We start from the raw sequence: 13536 nt of genomic DNA, 5'->3' as shown, positions 1-13536 counted from the left end.
ATCTTTCTTGTGTGGCGGTGGCTCTGTGAGAGCCTGTCATGGTCCATGTATGTGCCCTGGTGTGGCCATGTGGCTGTGGCTGTGGCTAGCACGGTATCTCCCATGACAGTCGATGTGGATGAGAAGTGTTCATGTGTGTGGCTGTCATTGAATTCCATGTAACTGGGGGTGTGACACTGTGACCGGTTCAGTGACCCCCCATTGTGTATGGTGACCCTCTTTTTGATGTTGCTCTTAAGTGTGTTGGCAACCCTGAGCCCACATCCCTGAGGGCGAGTGCTCATGTGGGGCTGTGAGGGGCTGTGCGGTGTGTGGAGAGCCTCCTGTTGTGTCCCTGTGACTGTGTTGGGGGGGAGTTGTTTGATCTGTGTGGGTGTCCGTGACAGGCTGTGTGCACATTGTGCCGTGTGCGTGTGTGGTGTGTGTGCATGAGTATGCAGTTATGTGTGTGGTGGGTTGTGGTGGGTGTTGGGCACCTGTCTGAATGAGTGGGCCTGTCTTGTTCACCACAAGGCTGGCACTCAGTACAGTGCCTGGAACGCAGCAGGCACTTGGTCCATGGCGGTGAGATGGGCGAATGCTGGGCCATGGTGTGTCGGGGGCGGGGGGTGGGATGGAGGCTGTGGCTGAGCTGTGTACTCTGGGGGTGCCCGTGTGGTTGATTATGTCTCTGGGAGGGTGAGGGGGCTGTCGCCAGATAGACATCTGGGACCTCTAGCAACCTTCATCCCACATGTTACACTGAAGAGCAAGCCTTGTGGATGGAGCACTGGACCCAGAGTGCCTACCCTCACCTGCCTGCGCCTCAGTTTCCACATCTGTGCAATGGGGGTGACCATCACTGCCCTGCTGGCTGCCAGGAACGGCTGTGAGTCCACGGGCGTGGCAGCCACCTGTGGGAAGTCATAGGGCTCTTTCACAGGTGAGGCCCGCCTGGGAGAATGGGTCAAGCAGGTGTGACCCTGTTAGTGCTTCACTGCTCGGGGTAGTGGGAGCATGTGGTGGGAGATAGCGCCCTAATGATACAGGGAGGTGATGGGCTGGAAGAAAGTAGAGACGGAGAGGCAACTGGGAGAGAAGTAGGGCCTGGCCATCAGCCACGAACCACAGGGACATGGGAGAAGGGGCTCAGGAGCAGGGGCTGGCAGGGGTGGGGGACATGGGGTCCCCTGTAAAGCATGTGGGGAAAGAGGATGGGGTTTTCTAAAACTGGTGGGTGTGAGAACCCTTCTAAATGGATCCTTCTCCGTCGTGGAGGTGTCCCTGTTAAGTTGGAGAATTCTCTTCTAAAGGCCGGGGGGTGGGGGGAGGTCCTGCTTAGTAAGGAGGAGAGTCCCTCCTAAAAGGTATGGGCTCAGAATCTCCTATGTAGGTTATAGGGAGTGAAGACCACTAGAGGATCTTGGGGTTCCCCCGCCAACTGGCTGAGCTGAGCAGGTTGTCAGAGGAGGCTAGTGTCTCCAATGGGCAGGAGCAGGGCTGAGCCCTGGATATGCAGAGGCATGGCCAGGGGACTCCAGGGCCTGTGACCTGAGCGTCCCCCTAGGCCCCACCCTGGCCACCCCATTTCCTCCCACCTCCACAGGCCCAGGCCTTCACCATGGCGGGAGGGAGACCTCAGCTCAAGAGGAGTTTCTCCATCATTCCCTGCTTTGTCTTCGTGGAGGTGAGGCGTCCAGTACCTCCTTCCTTCCCTCCGTGGGGAGGGGGTGTACCTGTCTTTCTGTCCCCTCTCCGTGTCCCTCATCCTGGCCAGGTCCCTACCTGGCCCTGATTTTTCCATCTACCTGGTTCCAGCCCTCCCTTCTCTCTCCCCATCTCCTCCTCCCTGTCTGGGGGGGGGGGGGGGGGGCGGCTGAGAATACTATTCCCTTTCTCTTGAGAAGTGTTCATGGGCTTGGACGCAGAAGTAGCGCTTCCAGGGTTCCAATCGTACTCCTCACATCCTTACTTTTGGACTCTGGGCATCTCACATATCCTCCAGAGCCTCAATTTCCTCCTCTGTCAAGTGGGCATATTTAGAAGGTAAAATGTATTCACTGACAGAAGAGTTATACCTGTGGTAGCTGCTAGTCCTACCCGTAGTATTAATTCTTCCCTGGTGATCTGTCTGTCACTCCCCCGCCCAGTCTCTATATCTCTCTGGTCAGATTTTAGCCGTGTCCTCACTCTCTCTCCCAAATCACATTCCCTCTTTTCTTCTCTCTCTAGTCTACTGTTCTAGTCCCTTCTCTTTTTCTTCTTTGCCTTTTCTTTTTCTCTTTCTCCTTCTCTTCCCTCTTCTCTCCTCTCCCCTCTGTTTCTGTCTTCTCTCTTTCTTTCTGTTTCCATCTCCATCTCTTTTCTCTGTCTCCCAAACCCTGACACTTCTCTGGCCCCATTCCCCACCTCTCTCTCTCTTTTACTCTTTTCATCTCCCTCCGTCTTGGTCATTCTCTGTCTCTCTCCCCCTTTTCTCTCTCTGTCTCTCTCCGTGTGTGTGTGTGTCTCTCTCCATGTCCCCAGTTCAGGCCTGACCTTCTCTCTTTTTCTCTCTGTCTCTCTCCATCTCTCTCTCCGCTCTGGCTGGGTGGCAGTCTGTGCTGCTGGGCGTGGTGGTCCTGCTTGCGTACCGCCTGGAGTTCACGGACACCTTCCCTGTGCACACCCAGGGCTTCTTCTGCTATGACAGTACTTATGCCAAGCCCTACCCGGGGCCCGAGGCTGCCAGCCGGGCACCTCCTGCACTTATCTATGCTCTGGTCACCGCTGGGCCCACCCTCACGGTGAGACTGGGGGGGTAGCCTTGGTAGGCTGTGGGAGGCCCTCCCAGGAGGCAGGAGGGTCAGGGGGAGGTGGCTAGGGCTGGGCTTGAAGGCCAGGAAGACCCTGTTTTGGTCTCATCCACAGATCTTGCTGGGGGAGCTGGCTCGTGCCTTTTTCCCCGCACCACCCTCAGCCATCCCCATCATCGGGGAGAGCACCATCGTGTCTGGGGCCTGCTGCCGCTTCAGCCCCCCACTGAGGAGGCTGGTCCGTTTCCTGGGTGAGTGACAGGGCCAGGGTTCAACTGGGCAAAGGGATATGGGCCAGGCTCAGCCATCATCAGGATTCCAGCGGGAAAGGGGCCTAGAACTGTCATGATGGTCAGAGGCAAAAGGGACTTGGGCCCAGGCCAGACATGATGGAGGTTTTAGGGACATGGATGGGGCCTAAGCCAATTGCAGCAACTGTAAGAGGGGGCCCCAAATTGCCACAGGGAGATTCTGTCAGAAAAGGGGGACACCATGGGGCCCCAGGGAGATGAGACCTCAGCTGTGCTGTAAATGTAGTTCCAGCCACAGTGGGTGGTTGTGGGGACGGGAGGCGGCATAGCTCATCCATGACGGTGGTCCCCCTGGCAGAGGGCCGGTGGTTGGCTCTGGCTCATTGGTGACCCAGAAGAAAAGTGAGCAAGTCGGTCACAGCGAGTCCAGGGCAGATAGAAAGAGGCCCAGAAATGCCATCAAAGGGCTTCCAGGGGGTCCCAGGCATAGGTCCACTGCTGATGTAATGCTGCTGAGGAAACCCAGGTCTAATGGGATCCCAGGGGAGGGCCCCCTGCTGCCATAGCCATAGTCCCAGAGGGACAGAGGCAGGAGGCCCAGAGTGCCATCGTGGTGGCCGGCTATAACGGGGTATGGCATTAAGGGGATTAAATGGTGGTCACGGGAACAAGGAGATAGGGGCCCAGATGAGTCCCAAGGAGGCTCACAGGGGAGCCAGTGCGGCACCAGGGCCCTAACATTGAACCCTTTCCCACCCCATCCCCAGGGGTCTACTCCTTTGGCCTCTTCACCACGACCATCTTCGCCAACGCGGGGCAGGTGGTGACTGGCAACCCCACGCCGCACTTCCTGTCCGTGTGCCGCCCCAACTACACGGCCCTGGGCTGCCAGCCACCCTCCCCGGACCGGCCAGGGCCCGACCGCTTTGTCACCGACCTGGGTGCCTGCGCTGGCAGCCCCAACCTGGTGGCCGCTGCACGCCGCGCCTTCCCCTGCAAGGATGCCGCCCTTTGCGCCTATGCCGTCACCTACACAGCGGTGAGCCCCGAAATGGGAGCTCGGCAGTGGAGGGGCGGGGGGGGGGGGGGGGGGGGGGGGGGGGGCCCCGGGGGGGAGGCCCCCCTGGGTTGGGGCCCCTTTTATTTTCCCCCCGGAAAAAACCCCCCCCGGGCCTTGTGACCCCGCCCATAAGGAAGGGTCTACCCCGGTGGAAGCTCTGGCTCCTCCCCTTGGGCCCTCCTCTTGCCCCGAATCTGCTGTGGTTGACTGGCTGCCTTTTGGTGCCTGGCCCTGCCTCCTGACCCGGTAACGCCACACCCACTGGAAGCTGTTGGCTCCGCCCCGAGGGAGCAGGACACTGTGCCTGGAGCCCAGCCTTGTCCCCAGGGTGCTGCAGGTCCTGGATATTGGCTGGGGGACCGGGCCTTCACCCCCTGGAGCCCTCGGTCCCTCCCCCTTTATTGCCCTGGTCTCTGCTAGGACTTCCTGCCGCTCCCTGGCTTTTCCCTGGCCGCACCCCATGTTGCTTTGACTCCTTTTCCTGGGTTTGGGTCTCAGCTTCTACTCCGGTCAGTGATCCTCTGGCCTTTGGGGATTCCACCTCCTGGAGCTCCTGGGCCTGCCCCTGAGGTCCTGATTCCGCCCCCTGGTTCTGTAGCCACGCCCTCGCCCCACAAGGGCCTGTCTCTACCTGTGACTGGTCCGGGGGAGACCCTGCCCCTGAAAGCACCATTGCTCTTTGGTGATCTGGCCACGCCCCACCCCAGCAGGGCCCACTGGGGGTGCACGCCTCCACCCCCTGCTCTCCTGTCTTCTGGCTCCTCCCTGGAGCCCCTGACCACCTCCGCCAGCCCCGATGGGATTCTGGCCGTGCCCCCAGCCCCTAACGCAGCGGCCACTTGGGGTCGGCAACCGCATTACCTGTGTCCCCTGACCGGTCGGGTTTCCTTCCCGCAGATGTACGTCACACTGGTGTTCCGCGTAAAGGGCTCCCGCCTGGTCAAACCCTCGCTCTGCCTGGCCCTGCTGTGCCCCGCCTTCCTGGTGGGCGTGGTCCGCGTGGCGGAGTACCGCAACCACTGGTCAGACGTGCTGGCCGGCTTCCTGACCGGAGCGGCCATCGCCACCTTTCTGGTGAGCCCCCTTGGCACCCATTCTGGTATGGGAGCCCCTCCATCGGCTCCTGGACCCAAAAGGGAGGGCTGCATGATTGTGAAGGGGATGGACTCTGAGGCCTGGGACCAGATCTTTAACCTCACCTTGCCCGGAAGTTCATCTGTGAAATGGGATGACAGGACCTGGATCAGGATGATGTGAGTGAGGTACTTGTGTTGAGTGCAAAATTTGAAGGGTGTTAAAACACTCAGTAATTCAGATAAATCATATGTTAATGAAACATTTTAAAAATAAAAAAATTAGTGCAAAAAAAACATCAAAAATTGAAACTTTACGAAACGGAGCCTTACTTGCCGCCTAGTCCCAGCCCTGTGGAGTTAATTATAATAGTAGCAGCCTCTTAGTAAGGTGGCAGAGAACATAGTAAGCACCAGGAGAATGTTAGCTGTCTTTGAAAACCCTCAGTGTCCTTGTCTGAAAAACGGGGATGGCATGTACACCACTCTTATCTTACTAGCCTCAATATGCCTCTGTCCCAGGTCACCTGTGTCGTGCACAACTTCCAGAGCCGGCCACCCTCCGGCCGAAGGCTCTCCCCCTGGGAGAGCCTGGGCCAAGCCCCCACCATGGACAGCCCCCTCGAAAAGTTAAGTGTGGCCCAGGTAAGGGGGGCCGGGGACTGCTCCCGGCTGGAGAGGGTGGTGGGTGGAAGGGGGACCAAGGGTGCAGGGAGTCAGCAGCAGATCGGGGAGGGGGGTCCTCAGGGCCATGGGGAGTGTGGGGGGGTGACTCATCTCTGTGAACATAAGACCTGGGGGGACAGTCCCACAGAATAGAAGGGTGAGACCCTCTCTCCCTGCCAAGGGGACATGGTTAATCCTGATAACCTGGTTGTCTTTTCCATTGGGCTCTCTGCCCAATGAGGCCCTCATGCTGTGGCCCGCGGGGCTCAGGGGACCGCTAGCCCATCCCTCTGCCTCTTTGTCTCAGGAACCCGAGGCCTGCAGGCCGCATTCGACACCGGCACGGCTCACCCCATCCAGTGAGTGTCCGGGGGAATGGGGGGATAAATGAGGGGACTTCCAGATGGTGGTGACTGCCACAGAGGTCTTACCTCCTCCCAAGCTTTCTAACTCCATGACCTCTGACCCCCAGAGCCGCAGAACTGCGCCCGCCGTGGCCACCTGATCCCAAGCTGCGCGTCCTCCAGGGCTCCAGCCATGTGTTCATCACCCCGTGTGCCCCGCCCTCGATTGAGATCTGAGCCAACGCCCCTGCCTCTGCCCCTGCCTCTGCCAGCACCAACCCCCAGCCAGGGCCCCTCACCCTCCTCTCCTGGGCCTGGGGGGCCAGGAGGGGGTGGTGGACGTGGCCGGAAGCTGTTGTTGCCCACACCCCTGCTGCGGGACCTGTACACCCTTAGTGGACTCTATCCCTCCCCCTTCCATCGGGACAACTTCAGCCCTTACCTGTTTGCTAGCCGTGACCACCTGCTGTGAGGCCCAATCACTCACCCAGAATCTGCCAGTCCTCATTTCTTCCCTGCCACACGTGTGCGTGCGTGCGCCGTGTGAGTGCCAAAGCCCCCTGTCCCCAGACCAGCCAGGTCCAGACAGCAGAGGATGGCTGGAAGGACATTTGGGGGCCCCCTGCCTCCCTTGCCCTCTGGGACATCCAAGTGGGCATAACTGGGAGGTGGGCCCTTGCCCCCTAGGATTGCCTTTTTGAGGGCCAAATCCTGACCCCATTGGCTATTGCCAGCCAATGGGAGCCTCCAGTTATTTGAATTGTAACCAAAAGGAGTTTACTCCAGCCAATGGGAGCCTCCTCCTCACTTAGAATCCTCAGGCAAGAGGGCAACTCCAGCCAGTGTTCAGCAAATGAACAACCAATAGGAGCCCTTGTTTTCCAGAATTTCTAGGGTGGGTATGATTCCAGCCAATGGGGGACCGCCCATTGAGGAGGGAGATGGGATCATCCTTTATAACTGGGTTCTCTCTCCTCAGGATCAGAATCCAACCCGAGGGTGGGGGCAGGTTCCCCCATGGCAGGGTCCTTGATTCACCCCTTCCCCTTTCAGACCCTCCACCATGTGCACCCTCCCACCCAGACCCTCCTAACTCCCTCCATATGCAGGGCTTGTCCAGTTCAAAAGTTTTGTGGTTCAGGGTGCTGTCTCCCTTTGCCTGTGCCCAGGTCACTCAACCAAAACCCTTCTGTTATTTATTAGGGCTGTGGGAAAGGGCCTTTTTTTTTCTTGGAACCCACCCCTGTTTTTCACACTGCCCCCATGCCTCAGCCTCATGAGGATGTGCCATCATGGGGGCATGGGTGGAGCAGAAAGGGCTCCCCATCCAGGAGGGCAGCCAAAGGCAGTGGGCAGAGGAGACACTGACTCCCTTTCCTGCCCCTCCCTCATCTTTAATAAAGACCTGTTTGTAACAGAAGTTTGGCCACATGCCTTCCTTCCCTGTGGAGGACTTTTATTGTGGGTCTAGGTGTCAGTGAGGCTGGGTGTGGGTGTATTGTTAGTGTATCTGAGGGCAATTGTGGAAAGACAGTGTGGGGCTGTGGGCCAGCAACTTGGGTTTAAATCTTGGCTCAGTGCTTCTTGGCCTCAGGAAAGTTAACCCGTGAAATGCAGACCCACAAACCTACAGTGAGGGGCCTTACATGCCTGTCTTCCCCGGGCAGCTGGCCTGTTTTTTTTTTTTTTGCCTGTTTTTTTGTTTTTGTTTTTTTACCATGGCCAGGGTGTAGAAGGCACAGGAAATAGGGTGAGTGGACTCAGGGTCCTGATAGTGAAAGGGGATGCTGAGGACAGTTGGAACCTCAAAGCCAAACCCCTGGATGCACGGATGAAAGCAGGAGTTCTGATTGTGAGGTTGTGCTGAAGACCCCATGGAGACCAGGAAGTGTAGGAGGGGCAGGGAAACACACACACACACACACACACACACACACACACACCCCGGCTCTGCAGGGCTTCAGACAGGCCATTCAGGGCATGAGTCATCCAGGGACTAGGAAAAGGGAAGCTGCTTTCCCCTAACTCATCCTTTCATTCGTTCATTCATCAAACACTAGGGAGCACCTACTGCATGCCAAGTGCTGTGTGATTAGACACAGGGGCTATCACAGTTAACAGAACAGACACGAATTTCTGCCCTCATGGAGCTCACATTCTCATACTTGAGACAATAAACAAGATGTATAAGCTATATACAGAACTACAATTGCAAATTTCAAAAATATCTGAAAACCAAAAAAAAAAATTTTTTCTTAATTCATCTGTGGCAAAAACCTGACCTGAACTGACATGAGGTTACTATAACTTTCATTTATTTAACTGGATGTGAATATTCTTATGTTTCATTGATGATAAAGTGTTTGATTTTGAGATGTTATCCCAGACTCCGCCAGGGGTGTTATGCAACACATAGTATTTACACCAGAGTTATTTTAAAAAATCTGAAAAATTCTGAATTCCAAACTCTAGGACCACAGACTTAGGTCAGGGAGTGAGACCTCTGACATGTTAGATATTAACAAGTGATCAGGAGAAAACTCAAACTAGAGAAGACAATAGGACAACTGGGATGGAGACACCGTTTGCAATTTAAAGTGGGTGGTCAGGAAACTTCTTTCTGAGGAGATGATACTGGAGACGAGGTGTGAAGGAGAGGGGCGAGGGGTCCATTAACATACCAGGGCTGGTGGAGAAGCATTCCAGGCGGAGGGAAGAGCAAGCACAGAGGCCCTGAGGTTGGGGGGTGCCTGTTACATTCAGGGAACAATGTGGAGACCTGTGTGGCTGGAGCGGAATAAGTGAGGGGGAGGTGGTGGGCCTGTTGTGGACCACGGGGAATGAGATGGGAGCATGAAAGGGCTGACATCAGAGGAGGTACAGAACCATGGACACCCCTGCTTCCCCGACCAGAGCTCCAGTTTCTAGGGCTCACACCTGTTGTTGCACAGCCGCCTTCACGCAGGACAGGAAGGAAGCAAGTTTTCAGCACGGCGGACAGCACCCCTACCAACCCAGTTGGTGCTGTCCACGGTTCTGATGTTGAGCACAAGACAAGAAAGGTTAAAATGGGGCTGCAGGATACAAAGAAGTGTCTGGGCCGGCTGGAGAGGGTGGTGGCAGTAGCCTGAGCCTTGCCCACATCCCCATCCCATGATGGATAATCTTAGGTAAAGAACCCATACTGAGCCGAAACCGGTTTGGCTCAGTGGATAGAGCGTCGGCCTGCGGACTGAAGGGTCCCAGGTTCGATTCCGGTCAAGGGCATGTATCTGGGTTGCGGGCACATCCCCAGTGGGAGATGTGCAGGAGGCGGCTGATTGATGTTTCTCTCTCATCGATGTTTCTGGCTCTCTATCTCTCTCCCTTCCTCTCTGTGGAAAATCAATAAAATAAAATAAAAAATAAAAAAAAGAACCCATACTGAGATGTACCCGCTTATTCAAGAGCTTTCTCGACGTGCTCCCGTGGGTCTCACAGCATCTCAAACTGAGCTCAACAAAAGCAGAGCTGTGGTTTAGAATGTAAATGAGATCATATCCCTCCCCTGCTCAAACCCTCTTGTGGGTCCCCATGGCACTCGATGTGAAAGCCAAAGTTCTTCCGATGCCTCAGAGCCTTTGCACGTGCAGGTGCCTCCACCTGGAATGTTCTCTCCCCTCCCCCCCCCATATTTGCATGATTCTCCCCATTACCTCCTTTAAGCCTTTTCTCTACTGTCAACTTCTCATTGAGATCTTCCCCTACCACTCCATTCAGAACTGCAAAAACAGCCAAATAATCGGTCCTCCAAACTTTCCTTCCCTGTGCAAACTTTTTTTGCACGAATTTAACATCTGCTCGTAGACTATTTAAATTCCTCAGCCTCCCTCACAAGGGATGTCAGCTCAGACAAAGATTTTGTCAACTGTTCACTACTGAGTTCCCAGTGCCCAAAACAGGGTCTGGCACACAGCAGGTGCTCAATAAATAGTTGTCACATAAATTAACTTGAGGATGTTGATAAGTGAGGGAGAAACACAGACTGTCCACGTCCTCATCCCCTCACCCATCAGTCCTCCAGGTAGCTCCTCTATGTTAATTGTTCTTTTGTCAGAACAGGAAGATGGGATTCTAAGCAGTGAGAGAAAGAAGTACTGTGTGCATGAGAGGTATGCCAAACGTCTGCATCTCTGCCAATGTACTCAGCCTACATTTATGAGCACCTACTGTGTGCTGAGTGCTCACTAGTAGCTCTTCTAGATCCCCAGCAGTGAACAAAAAGAAAGACCCTACCTTGGGGGAGCTGAGCTTCTAGTGGGGAGAGAGGCAATAAAATAAGTACATAATATTGGAAGTTATATGTTATTTGAAGATATATAAAGACAGATACGCAGTTAAAAAGTGAAGCATGGCCTGGCTAGTGTGGCTCAGTGCTTGAGCGGCAACCCATGAACCAAGAGGTCACTGGTTCGATTCCTGCTCAGGGCACATGCCTGGGTTGCGGGCTTGATCCCCAGTAGAGGGCATGCAGGAGGCAGCCAATCAATGATTCTCTCTCATCACTGATGTTTCTATCTCTCTCTCCCTCTCCCTTCTTCTCTCTATAAAAAAAAATCAATAAAAACATGTTTTAAAAAGAAAAAAAATGAAGTGTGTGCAATCTTTCCCTAGTCAGGGAAAGCCTGAGTGATATTTGAGCAGAGACCTGAATGGAGTAGAAAAATGAGCCACCGGGCTATCTGGAAGCTGGGTGCTCTAGGCAGGGGAACAGCAAATGCAAAAGACCTGAGGTGGGCTGTGTTCAGCATGCTTCCATGTATGCAGCTGTGTGATACAGTTGTCACTACTGGGTGCTTGTGCATTGGTAGTGTTGCAACGTGAGGTGAATCATGGTTTGTTGTTGGGAGGGGCTGAGGTGGTGCCTTCGACAAGGCAGTGTAACAGTGTACCTCATCTCTGTGTGTGTATAGACAGAGCTCCAGGTACATCAGCTAACAGGAAACGTGTCTCTGTGTGTGGTGGCAATGGTATGGTTGTATCAGTGTGTTCTGGTGTGTGTGCAAGGGAAGGGTGTGGGGGTGTGAAGGTAGGAGAGAGTGTGGATAGGATGCTTTGTGTCAGGATAGGGTAGGTCTGTGAGCATGTGGATGATGGGGATTCTGGAAGTGGAACATATGCAGAGATGCCATGGTGTGTGTGGGGGGGTACCCGACTGTGTGAGTGGGTATATTGGGGGATGTTGTGGAACTGTGTTCTGGTCCCAGAGGGAGAGAGAAAGCCCCGGAAATCTCAGTTCCGCCCTACCCCTGGGTCTCCTGGCAACGGCACTACTTTGAAGTTACCAGGAGACAGAGTTGCTAGGGCAACAGGCCTGTGAGTGGCAGCTCTGGGGCAAAGTCTGGGTGAGGAGCCCCAGCCTGCGATCACTTGATCACTCACCTTGTTCCTCCTTCTCTCCCAGTTTCTCATCAATCCTACCTTCCTTTTTTCATTCATTTATTTAACGAGCACACAGGGTGGGGCAAGAGTAAGTTTATAGTCGTCCGTATGGGAAATAATACAATAATTAATAAACAATACAAGAATAAACTGTCTCCTGTACTCACAAATGTAAGCCTACTTTTGCCCCATCCTGTATTTTGAGAATCTACAATAAGCTAGTCACTGTTCTGGGCGCTGGAGTTACCGAGTGAACAAAGCTGCCTGCCCCCTACCCCCTTACCTCTAGCAGGACCCAGGATCCCCCAGGCCAGTGGGGAAGCAGTTGGAACTCCTCGCAGACCCTCGGAGACAGCGTCTGAGGTTTTGCACACAAATGTCCCTGAGTCTGCAGCCCCTGACAGACACTGGTGCCAGTACTCAGACCCAGAAAGAGAAGTACGCAGCCTCTCCATCTCTCTGCTTCTCAACTGTCATCGGGTGACATCAGCAAAACCAAAGACACATGCCCCTAGCAATGTTCCTCTGCGACACCATGGGTTCCATTTCACAGGTGAGCAAACTGAGACTAGGAGACCAGTGTGTCACCGATTCCGTAGGGTCTGCTCCCTTCAACTTCAACCTTACATCTGTCTCTTTAGCTGATGGGCTCACAATAATAGTATTCGTGCTGCTCTCCTCAGCAGACTCAACCAAGGAAGGGCCTTTCCCCCCTCAAACGCCCGTATTCCTCCCTCAACTAGGTTAATCATCCCTTCACCAGTGCTGGAGCTAGCAAAGGCGGATCTAACCTTGATGGACAGATCCATAGGCCAATGGGGAAGCGAAGTGCACTGTAACCAAAGAGACCTCGGACTGGGCGGGATTAAGGGCAGGAAGGGGCCGCCGATTGGACGGAGAGGCACTTGTGGATGGCGGAGACGCTGAAGAGGGTGCTAAGCCCCGGTAGGGCGGCCGGGCCCCGGGAGGATATGGCCGCGGAGGTTGGGCCACCTTTGCTGTTGCTCGGCGGTCCAGGGTCCGGAAAGACAGCGCTGCTATTCGCGGCGGCCCTGGAGGCGGCAGGGGAGGGCCGAGGCCCCGTGCTCTTCCTGACGCGGAGGCCTCTGCAAAGCCTACCCCGCCGGACGCCGGCGGCGCTCGACCCCCTGCGGCTACAGGTACTTGAGACGGACCAGCCAGTGGCAGGGCGGATCGAGGATTGAGTGACAACTAGACAGACCAATGAAGGGGACAAAGGAAGGACGAGCCAGAACGGCCGTTCTAGGGCGGAGTCACGAATGAGTGGGGGGCGGACGGGGGTGGGACTTGTGAGGTTTGTTAAAATTGAGTGAGAGACTGTCCAATGAGGGGGCGGAGGGGGCGGAGTTAGCGAAAGGCGGGGCCCAAAGGGTAGGATCAGGGCTGGTTGGGAGCGGGACTAACCCTGGTTGTTGTTAGGACACCAGCTGGTTCCCGGGAAGCCAGAGGCAAGGCTGGGGGTGGGTTTTGCGCTGAAAGATTGACCTAGAGATTTGGCAGAAAGACAATACCTTGCATTGAGGGCGTGCGATCTCTTTTCACTGTAATCTTGCCACTATCGCTCAAAAAAAAAAAAAAATAAGATACACCCTGTTCTGAACTAATACCGAACAGTAACGAGTGATAAATAATTTTTTTAAAAGGCGGGGGGGGGCAATAAAAGAATATATTCGACCACTCTAAGCTGCTTCACTTTGGAATCAGCTGTCTGCTGTCTTGGGAGTGGAGGGCCTCCTCCAGGAAAGTATGCAGGGAAGCAAGGCTGTGGAAGCGGGGAGCCTGGCTTGCTGTGCTGAATCTGGCCCTTTCCTTGTTTTCTTCCTCTAGAAGATCCGTTTCCAATACCCGCCCTCAACCCATGACCTTCTTCAGCTCCTGTGCTCTGCCCATGAGGCCCGGGGACCAGCCCCCTTCCTTCTGCTGCTT

General features: G+C 55.0%; 2 protein-coding genes across 2 annotated transcripts in view; both read left to right on the top strand.

Moving 5' to 3' along the window:
- The window catches only part of PLPPR2 (phospholipid phosphatase related 2), an 8353-nt gene extending 771 nt beyond the window's left edge, over nt 1-7582 (top strand). The window contains exons 2-10 of the mRNA XM_023745810.1: nt 748-922; nt 1586-1666; nt 2652-2765; nt 2890-3025; nt 3793-4064; nt 4983-5159; nt 5681-5803; nt 6132-6183; nt 6297-7582. Coding sequence (XP_023601578.1) covers nt 1601-1666; nt 2652-2765; nt 2890-3025; nt 3793-4064; nt 4983-5159; nt 5681-5803; nt 6132-6183; nt 6297-6640 — 1284 coding nt within the window. The 5' untranslated portion in view covers nt 748-922; nt 1586-1600 and the 3' untranslated portion in view covers nt 6641-7582. The remainder of the gene's footprint in view (nt 1-747; nt 923-1585; nt 1667-2651; nt 2766-2889; nt 3026-3792; nt 4065-4982; nt 5160-5680; nt 5804-6131; nt 6184-6296) is intronic.
- A 4918-nt stretch (nt 7583-12500) lies between these two features.
- The window catches only part of SWSAP1 (SWIM-type zinc finger 7 associated protein 1), a 2503-nt gene continuing 1467 nt past the window's right edge, over nt 12501-13536 (top strand). Inside the window, exons 1-2 of the mRNA XM_006104580.3 lie at nt 12501-12749; nt 13438-13532. Of these exons, the coding sequence (XP_006104642.1) occupies nt 12501-12749; nt 13438-13532 (344 nt within the window). The remainder of the gene's footprint in view (nt 12750-13437; nt 13533-13536) is intronic.

Source organism: Myotis lucifugus, unplaced genomic scaffold (genome assembly GCF_000147115.1).
Source record: "Myotis lucifugus unplaced genomic scaffold, Myoluc2.0 scaffold_583, whole genome shotgun sequence".
NCBI lineage: Eukaryota > Metazoa > Chordata > Mammalia > Chiroptera > Vespertilionidae > Myotis > Myotis lucifugus.
The sequence above is the reverse complement of the archived record's forward strand: the minus strand, read 5'-3'. Positions and strand labels throughout refer to the sequence as shown.